General features: G+C 33.0%; 2 protein-coding genes and 1 non-coding gene across 3 annotated transcripts; 1 reads left to right on the forward strand and 2 right to left on the reverse strand.

The window, feature by feature from the left end:
• Positions 1–1,252: 1,252 nt before the first annotated feature.
• On the reverse strand, positions 1,253–1,324 carry Trnae-uuc. Its single transcript has one exon. It is a non-coding gene; the product is annotated as a tRNA-Glu (tRNA).
• Positions 1,325–1,545: 221 nt separating this feature from the next.
• LOC117113649 (N(4)-(Beta-N-acetylglucosaminyl)-L-asparaginase-like) lies at positions 1,546–5,294 on the forward strand. The gene is made up of 9 exons (XM_033257054.1): positions 1,546–1,745; positions 2,035–2,188; positions 2,547–2,659; positions 2,828–2,888; positions 3,227–3,278; positions 3,435–3,640; positions 3,774–3,881; positions 4,026–4,159; positions 4,269–5,294. Exons 1-9 carry the CDS (start codon positions 1,574–1,576, stop codon positions 4,364–4,366), a joined length of 1,098 nt encoding a protein of 365 aa, XP_033112945.1. The 5' UTR covers positions 1,546–1,573; the 3' UTR covers positions 4,367–5,294.
• Positions 5,295–5,560: 266 nt separating this feature from the next.
• Positions 5,561–9,252, reverse strand: LOC117113652. Its single transcript, XM_033257057.1, has 3 exons — positions 8,876–9,252; positions 7,225–7,373; positions 5,561–6,224 (listed from the first exon to the last, which is right to left on the reverse strand). The coding sequence occupies exons 1-3, from the start codon at positions 9,037–9,039 to the stop codon at positions 6,136–6,138; spliced, it is 402 nt and encodes a 133-aa protein (XP_033112948.1). The 5' UTR covers positions 9,040–9,252; the 3' UTR covers positions 5,561–6,135.
• Positions 9,253–10,321: the final 1,069 nt, after the last annotated feature.

Here is a 10,321-nt window from a genome sequence, read left to right on the forward strand (position 1 = left end):
TAGTATTTTTTTTTTTTTTGTATTATAATCAATAATAATAATAATAATAATAATTGATTTTTCTATAGCTCCCATGAAAGCCTCAATTAATGGAAACAGAAAATTAACAGAATTAATAATAATAATAATCAGTAATAGTAATAATAATAATAATAATAATAATAATAATAATAATAATAATAATAATAATAATAATTCCATACTTCTATAGCGCATTCCGCAAAAAGCCTCAATGCTCTTTACAAAAAGAAAACAAGCAGTAAATAAATTAATTAGATCGGACTAATACCTAACACATAATATAATAATAACGGAGGAGTTGAAGTATCCAATGGTGTCTCGCAATAATTCATTTATTGTTCATATAATATTCTTTTTTTTTTCTTTTTTTTTTAAATAATTTATATACTATGTATATGTTATTTTAAGGACTCGCCACACACTTGTAGTTGCAAGCGTGCCACTTACCATTCCAAATAAATTACCATTATCTAGGTTAGAATACTTCTACGATAGTCAACGGGTTTCTTCTTTTTTTTTTTTTTTTTTCTGGGGGTGGGGGAGGGCACACCGATAGGAAAAGAATAAGATGCCAGCTGTTAAATTATGCATATGAGTGTGGTTTTGCGATAATGCAAAACTTCGATGAGAAAACAAGAACAATACTCACCGATACCTCTTAAAAGGGTACCGCCTGCTGCTTCATGAACTTGGTGGCAAACAATTTAATCTATAGTCTATTGTACGTTTTTTGGTTCAACATAAAAGTAATAATTCTAATAAAATTTAATCTATTTCTCCTTTATACTGTATATTAATTGGGGAAAAAATATGGAAGAGCATCGTTTTTGGGGCCATTGTTCATAGCTGACTGTTACGCATAAACTCAACTCTCATCAGTAGGGCCTAAGTTGAAGAAGCTTTGAACTCGTGACGGATCCAGTAATTCGAAATAGAGAGGACCCATAAAGAAGGGACTTTTAAAGATGGAGGGGTTAAGATCAACGCCCCACCCATAGTTGGGCTGAGGTAGAGGTAGGAAGTTTTAGATGTATATATATATATATTTTTTTTTAGGCTTAGGCCTATGTCTTTCTAAATTAAAACAACTTCAGCTAAAATGGACAAAACCATATCGTAGGTTTTTTTTTTTTTTTTTTTTTTTTTTTTTTTTAAAAAAATTATCTAAACAACAAATTAATTTATTCTAAATATTTAAAAAAAAAAGGGGAAATAAAGAAAAAATTTTGCTTTCCCGTGCCGGGAATCGAACCCGGGCCGCGTGGGTGAAAACCACGAATCCTAACCACTAGACCACACGGGACTCGCTTGACAAAGTTTGTACACATAGGATAATAATCAATTACTTTAGAAGTATATTTTATATTATTCAATTTTACCATACTATATTTTATAGATAAAATTTAATATAAGCAGAAAACAGTATTCATTATGAACACAAATAAAAACTGTAACCATTTCCAAAACAACCGATAACTAAAATTTGACAATGATGAGTGGTCACCTGATCAAGCGGAAAGTAGTAGAAGGCTAGTCAGGTGACACTCTAATCATGAATAACAACATGGCCATGTATTTAGGTTTGTTTTGGGGAATTGTTGATATTGCTCTTTGTCAAGGTCATTTTAGTCGTAATCGGTTATATGTGAAAGCGTTTGAACGTGGTGATGAAGTATTTCCTGTGGTTGTAAATACATGGCCCTTCACAAATGCGACTAAAACCGGTAGGTAGGCCTGCCAAGTATATATAGTAGAGAGAGCCCTTACTTGCTAGGCCTAGTAGTAGAGTAGGCCTAGGCTATCTGTTTTGTTCAATTATTTGTCACTCACCATGTGGACTGGGCTATCTGCGTGTGTGTCAGTCAGGCAGACCTTGCCTAGACTTGGTTTAAATAAATAGATATAGAGTGGCTTGGCCCTCTCGGCCTGGTCCGATTGGAGAGTAATGCACCTCACAAAGTCATAGTATTGTCAATCAATGAAATAGATAAAATAACATTATATTACTTTCAGCTTGGAATGTACTAAATAATGGAGGATCAGCATTGGATGCGGTGGAACAAGGTTGTAAACAGTGCGAGATTGATCAATGTGATGGAACCGTTGGGTTTGGAGGCAGTCCTGATGAGAACGGTGAAACGACGTTGGATGCCATGATCATGGATGGGTTAGTTTGACTAGGCAGGGAAAAACTTACAGCGCTTTGTAAATTAATAGTTTCTTGTCCCCTTCTTGCCCATCCATTTTCTCTGCCCCACCAACAATTTTTTTTTTTTTTTTTGTTGGTTGGGGATCATAATGGTATGATTATGAAGGTACGGTATGAATCATGTCTACTGCTTATTTTCTTTGCTTTCAATGTGTCTAACTTGGTTAAAAGTGAGGAAGTTGTAGCTTTTTCCCATCCACCATCTTGGATAAAAAAAATAATATAAAAGTGCCCTCATTCTCCTTTTTTAAAAATATGAGGACAAAAAACTAATTTTTTTTTCTTTTACTTGGTCTTAATTTCTTGTTATTGGTAGCGTAACCCATGACGTTGGTTCCGTGGCAGACTTGAGACGGATTAAGGACGCTATTTCAGTCGCTAGAAGTGTTATGGAGCATTCATCACATACATTGATAGCTGGCGAATCAGGTACAAAAAGCATCTTTTTGGTTTGTTAAACTTTGTTTAACTTTATCGTAAACAGTTTTTCTGACTGTTGATTAGCATCATCTGTGTGTGTGTTGCTTGATGTTATAGCTACCTACTTTAGTCTGTTTTTTTACTTTTGCAACTTAAAATTATATTTTGTAATTTTAGCAACAAATTATGCAATTGAGATGGGATTTAAGGAAGAAAGTTTATCAACTAATCATTCAAAGTAAGTAATTTTCTACATTTTACCTTCATTTTTTTTTTTATTCCAATGGTGGCTCTTAAGAAGGGACTATTTAGGATCATAAACTTTAATTAAATAATCAGTAATTCCACACGTTTTACACATTCATAAATGTGTGTTTTCTAATTTTAAATCATTATCTCATTTAGTCTCTGAGGTTAACTTCCTTTCTCAATAAGATCTACGGTACTAATTTCCTAATATGTCACATTCACTTGTGGACTTGCATTAAGTCAGATGTTATAGTTGAAAATGCATTGATATGCAATGATTTTCATTCCATTCATTAATTTTATTCCATTACTTTAAATTATTTTCAGAAAAATATGGGAGGACTGGAAGAACAAAAATTGCCAACCTAATTATCGAAGAGTAAGTTGAAAGGAATGCATGAAAATTTAAACATCCAGAGCATCACGTCTTGCGTTTGGCTGTATTAGTCAATGTGACTACCATCCTGAAATTGCTATTGTGTGATTGGATGCTGTTTAGTCCCATGACATGTGTTTTTACAATTCTATCTTTTAGAATGTGTCACCAGATGCAAACAAGTCATGTGGTCCATATAAACCAACCAAATCACTCCGTGCTGCTACACACAAGAATAAGGAACCTAGATTCAGTAAGGATATCTCAATCACGAACCATGATACCATTGGTATGGTTGTGGTAGATGGTAACGGTAACCTTGCTGGTGGTACATCAACGAATGGTGCTAATCATAAAGTGCCAGGGTATGTCTTTGATTCAATCCTTGGATGTTAATAATAATGATGAAGATGATAATAAAAATGATAAAGACTTAATAGTTTTTATACTTCTGAACCACAAACACTAAATCTCTGTGCACTTTTTTTTGTTTTGAAGTCGTGTAGGTGACTCGCCAATAGCTGGCGCTGGTGCTTATGTTGACAACGACGTTGGGGGAGCTGCAGCTACTGGTGACGGAGATGTAATGATGCGATTCTTACCAAGGTATGTCAAGTATACATAATGAAATTTAGTAGATTCAAAAAATTATTATTACTGTATGTATTATTTCCAAATTATTATTATTATATTCATTATTATTATTATGAATATATAGGACTAACTCTAAATTTTTGTTTTGATATCTAGTTACCAAGCAGTGGAGAGTATGCGACAAGGCATGGACCCTACATCAGCTGCACAGGATGCAATCAAAAGGATAATCAGATTTTACCCACAATTCAGTGGTGCTTTAGTGGCAATTACTAAATCGGGATCATATGGTATTTATAAACAATAAATTCTATTATTGAAATGTAACTAATATTTTTGCAGATTTTTTTTTGTACAGATTGGTTGCCAATTGACTTTTAACCTTTTACCTACTTTCAGGTGCAGCTTGTCATGGATTTGGAACGTTCCATTACTCTGTTCGTAACAGAAATATGCAAAATGTTACCGTAGAAGAAGTGCCATGTATGACATTATAACAGAGGTTTATGTGATGGTTGTATGATGAAGTTGTCAAGCAAGCTATTTACAAATTCTTCACAGGGTTTTTAGGAATAATGAAAGTGATACTAGGTTTGGTCAACAGGATTTTGTGCTTCTATCAGGTCGTTATATTTGTAAGAAGGCGTCAATGAAACTTCTTACACCAAGTGCCGGAAACTGGGAACTGGGAAACAGGATTGACAATTTTTCTGATATGGGGGAGTTAAAATATTTTGCATACATATTTATTTGTAGAAGTCATGGTGTACATGAATATGTAATGGACGATGTGAAAGATTTTAATGGACAAGAACAAATTTCTTCTTAATGGAAATGAAATTTTCTATAATCAATAGAAAAAACACTGTATTGTTGATTAGGCGGTGGTAGACTGAGATCCAGTTTAAAGCAAAGAATTAATAATAATAATAATAATAATATACTTTATTTTTATACGGATACACTTGATTCACCCAATGGTGTTTTTCGTCAAGGCCGTGCAAGGCCATATGCAATGTAACAAAATATAAGGAAAATGAAAATGTAAACAACAAAATGAAAACCACATTTAAATAAAAGGTTAAAAAACAGAGTAAATAATAATAATTATAATATAAGGAAAAAAAGTGCTACAGACAAAATTAATCCTCAGGTGATTAAAGTTCGGGTGATTAAATTCAGACTGTTAACTCCATTAAGTGATGGTTTTCGTCTAAATACCAGAATATAACATCTTTAGTAATTTTATCAATCTATAAAAAAATTTCTATTTTATTTTCAAGTCAGTAAGACTAATGTTGGTCTGGCAAGTACTTAATATACTTTCATTATTGTTAAAGATACAATTGGCTATAGAGATATAGTGCATTAACATGTTCACCATGTTTAAAAAGTAAAGAAACAAAATAAAAAAACAAAAAAAAACAAAAAAAAACTATGAAGTAGTTACAGTTATTTGACTCGTTTGATGCTGCATGTCATATGAAAGAAGAGCATGTCCACTCCCAGTTGTTGACAGGGGAGGATGTCAATAAATATACAGTTTGCTCTCCAATTAAAGAATACCTTTTGAACCTGAAACTTGTAGTCGTCTTTGAGTTCAACAAATAACAAATTGTTATTTAGTGCTTAGAAAAGGTGTCCGACTGTAGTAAAATTTGTAAAAAACACACAAAATTCAATATAGTAGATAAACGTTTATTGTTGATCAAATAAGTTAGTAACTTCGAATGAAATGTATCCAAATTGTGCTAACTTACACACATTAAAAAAAGAATATAGGAACAGTATTACAGTATATCGTACACGTCAGATAATTTTCTTTCCATCTCTATCAGAAATAACTGACTAAAAAATCTTTTGTACTTTGCTTAGCAGTTTAATGATGAATAAGTTTATATGGAATATGAAAAATATCTATCCATTCATCTATTTATCCATCCATCCATCCATCTTTCCATTCTTCCATCGATCCATCCATCTATCCATCAATTCATAGGTAGGTACATCCATCCATCTATCCTTGTATGCATCTATAGATGCCCAATAAGATAATATAATAACATCTTTTACCCTCGACCCTTCGCATATGATGTTTAACTGCCATTTCTAACATCTGGCGATGACGATAATAAATGGCTTCCGTATGTCTACTCCGTTTTTAGATTCTAGACATAATCAAAGAGATGAGAGATTTAAGAATTCTTTGATTAAAAACTTGAGGTTGATGAGAGTAAAACGCCCTCCTGCGTGGTAAAATAATACGTCACGTTGTCGCTATGATTGAAGTTACGTTACTTCCTTTCATTCCTTTTGGCCTTGTTTCTTTGGTACCTTTTTCCTCTGCATGTATAGCTAAGACAAGAAAAAAAAAACAGTCATAAATTACCTTTTTTCTGGTGATAACACTGTGTTCTCTGTTATTAGATATTCTGCAATATTTTGTAATTGTAGACCTTTTCCCTGTTATTTTAAGATGAAATTAATGAAATGGAATATATATAAATTGTTTAATGATTTCCCCCCCCCCCCATTTTTTTTGTAGTACGATTTAAATTTACATAAATAGTTTCATTAAAATTATTTTTTATGACGATGATAGTGTTGATCTTGATGTTTATGAGATGATATTCGACTTATTATATTGATGAAAAATTGATTTCTTTTTAGTAGTGCGATTTAAATCTGCAATAGCCCTGCAGTAGCTTCATTCAAATTATTTTTTATGATGATGTTTATAGGTGTAATTTTGCCCTACCTGACGTGAAAATGTACTGAATACTCAGTACGTTTGAAAACAATTGCGAAAAAAATCGCAAGTTCTTCTCTGGTGGGACTCGAACCCACGATCTCCAGATCACTAGCCTGGCATCATACCTTTAGACGACCGAGCTTGCGCCTGATGGCCAGGGTTGAACTCGAGTCCAAGTAAGCAGCGGGTACTGCAGTGTTGATAGTAATTGTTATTGTCGTGATGGAATAGACAATAACTGGATTTGCGTCAGGAGAAACATATAGGTGTAATTTTTCCCTACCTGACGTGGAAATGTACTGAATACTTTAAAAACAATTGCGAAAAAAGATGATGTTGATGTTTATGATGGTGATGAGATAATATTAGACTTAATGTTATTATTATTGAGAATTGAAATAGTGTCAGGAGCACACATTTGTAAAGCAAACGTCTTATGTTGCATTCCAAATTAAAATTCATTTTTTTTTTCAAATACACTTCCAAGAAGAACATCAAAAATACAAATATATGGTACCGTAAAAGAAGAAAAATACCTTTCTGGATATGGTAAAAATAGAGATTCATTGATTTTATTATTATCCTTACTGTATTCATACATACTTTGTTGATTCGGAAGTGTGTTTTTCTCTGCCGTCGTCACCTTCTTCAGATCGTTAATGTTGAACCATTTCATTTCGTGCAAGACACAGTCTTTTATGCTGGGTCCGCCTGGCTGTGGGTATACTCGGAAGGCTTCCGGTTGAAATGGCCTACAGTTCGCAAAACAATTACAGTAATTTTCGTCATTGTCGTACAATAATGCGCATAACCTCTATAGGCCTAATCAGCAAATGCTGTAGAATGTTCTGTATTATTTTGTTGTTAAGTGTCTTATCACACTTTTTAAATCGTTAGGGCTACTTCAAAAATCCTGGTGGTTTGAGACCGGGTTTTTACACAAAAGTCATGACAAATCATAATTATGAAGCATGACTTATATATTATACCAGTAATGATAATTGTGCCGATGATAGTGACAGAAATTTACATGTTTGTATTTCCGCTTTTCAAATTGCCAAAGGGAACAGTACAGAAAACAACAATAGACCTACTAAAAACAGTGAGGTTGACATACTGAATGGGGTAACGATGAAACTCTGAATGAACGCAAGAACTATTATTCCACAGAGGCCTCAATACAACGTACGTTAAAAGTAAATATATCAAGATTTAAAAAATATAGGCACTTTATAAACTTCTTCAAGTTTGAATTTAAAAGGGTGTTTATTTATTTATGTATTTATTTTGTTCATTGATTGCCGATAAGTGATGTAAATTTGAATACAAACAAGCACATGGAAACCGGAAATGCCGAGTAAAAACTAAGTAGACATGAGCATAGTAATTAATAAGAATGTAGACTTAGAAGTAGAACAGGTCGGAAAAACGAGGCCCTTAACGCATTCCAGCGTTTAATGTTATTCAGTTCATATTTATAACGAACAATATAAGTTGTCATGTTGCTATGGTTTTGGTATTTCCGCTCTGGTTGTCATGGTGTTAAATATATTTATTCTATTCATCTAGCCAACTCGCTTAAGTATTGTTGATTCATTAACCACGACACGATCAGTTTTTTTTTTGTGTGGTTAGAATTAAATGTTGGTTAAGCCATCAAGTATAAACACGCAGAATATAAGCTGCAACGGTGTATTGGGTTAATTTTATTAGAATTTAAGACAACACAAACTTGATGAAAAAATTAACATTAGACAGAAACATAGACAAAATTCTTGTACGGTAAACCCTTAAATCTACGTACTGTTTGTGACGTTTCGTTTCGTATTAGACATATCTGAATCAGGATGTTATTGGGACTTTGGCTAAAAATAGGTTTAAAACTAAATGAAATATTGAAGTGAACTTGAATTTTTTGACCCGGTAACTACCAGTACATCGATTTTATAATTATTAATTGTCATGTGACTCCCCGAACAATTATATGTTAAATTTTACAGGTTGCCATGCTTACAGGCTGATTCTGTGTGTGTTTTTAATTTGTGCTTATGTCAAAATATAAAATTCCTGTATGAGTATAGCGAAAGTATTGTTTTACTGGTAATTTGATGGTTGGGAACACGCTGAGTAGCCTACCTGATATTATGGTATGCAGGCCATTTGCACTGCACTGACTAGGCCAATTTATTGCAGACGGTATTCTTTATGGAGGTATTTAACAATTTATTATTTAATATTATAACTGCAACTTTACCTGCAGAGAGTGTTAGTCCATCCCTGCCTATTCGTCTTCATAATCCATCTGCGTCCATTTATATTCACACCTTGCTTCTTTAAATATTCTCCTCTTTCGTCAACTGCTTCCGATGTCGCTACATATTTATATGGCCGCATTTCTTGTGTTGCTATATTTGTCATGTCGACGGTCTGAATAATCACCAAGCAATAATTATGTTATGATTTCTCTCTCCCCATCGAACGCAAGGCCTTGTTGTGCGATGTTAATACATGCGTTTGTTCGTCGTGGCGGTTTGCAATCTAAACATCATTATGATTATTGGATGTAGGATAATATACTGCTGTGAAGGGAGGCTGTGTACAATACGAGAGACGCGTATGTATACAGAACCATGGTGTCATGCATATCACAGCATTGCTAAGCCATCCATGTAATTGCTTTTCTTGCCATTTCCGATTCTTGTAAAAACAATGTGCGGCCTATGTTTAAATTATAGTCACAATTAAGGTAAATCACATTAACGCATTATTTGGTTATTAAGTATATTTAATTTAATGTGGTAGCGATAATGTCCAATGATTAATTTTGTCGCATACGCATAACGTATTTTGCTCAATTCCAATAGTCTGGTAAACTGCATTTTATATAGGCCTATTTTTATAGGGTATGGTATTTTCGTGTGAATTTAAAGCAATTTTTACTGCGTTTGGACAATAGATAACATTGAATTGAATTCAGATCCCTATGCTGGCACCGCCATTATGTATTGCGCTGCAATTATAAAAGAACCACGTGACCTCGTTGCTTAGTAATGAAATCAAAAGTTTGTGAAAATAAGGAAATTACGTTGCTATGGGAATAATTAGCATCATGTGTAGGCCTAATGGTTTGAATTAAAGGTCTCCATTACACATTTCATGACCCGAAATTTAATAATATGAAACTTGTTATTTTGAAAAAAATCTCTTTAATATATTTTTTTTTTCAGTTAGAAGTATCAACTTATTTTTTTTTTTTTCTATTTTGAAAATATGACGGCAAGCTTGACATCTGACCTTAGGATATTTACGTTTCAAAACTTACCAAAAAAAAAAAAAAATGATTTATTGACTTGTGTATTGGTAAAACCATAATTTTTTTTCAGAAATAGGTATAAATGTTTTATACTTTACGACCCCTGTGGGTCGATACACATGTAAACCAAACCATCTCTTTATTTTAACGAGGGAAAACCCTAAAACCAATAACTATCTCTTGATGGTAAAGATTGAGGATTTTTATCATGACCTATCTTAAAAAAAGTTTTATAGAGCGTTGTCCCACTCTGTACTTGGTGATGTGCGCTCTCTATTGATGAAAGAAATAATATCAGGCATAAACAGTCGGTAAAAGTCAAACAATATTTTTTTTTCATTATTAGGCCTAATTATTATAATACATAACATGAAAATTCAGTTTTAT

The sequence above is a fragment of the Anneissia japonica genome, unplaced genomic scaffold (genome assembly GCF_011630105.1).
Source record: "Anneissia japonica isolate Jap-2015-1 unplaced genomic scaffold, ASM1163010v1 scaffold1665_len535045_cov187, whole genome shotgun sequence".
Classification (NCBI taxonomy): domain Eukaryota; kingdom Metazoa; phylum Echinodermata; class Crinoidea; order Comatulida; family Comatulidae; genus Anneissia; species Anneissia japonica.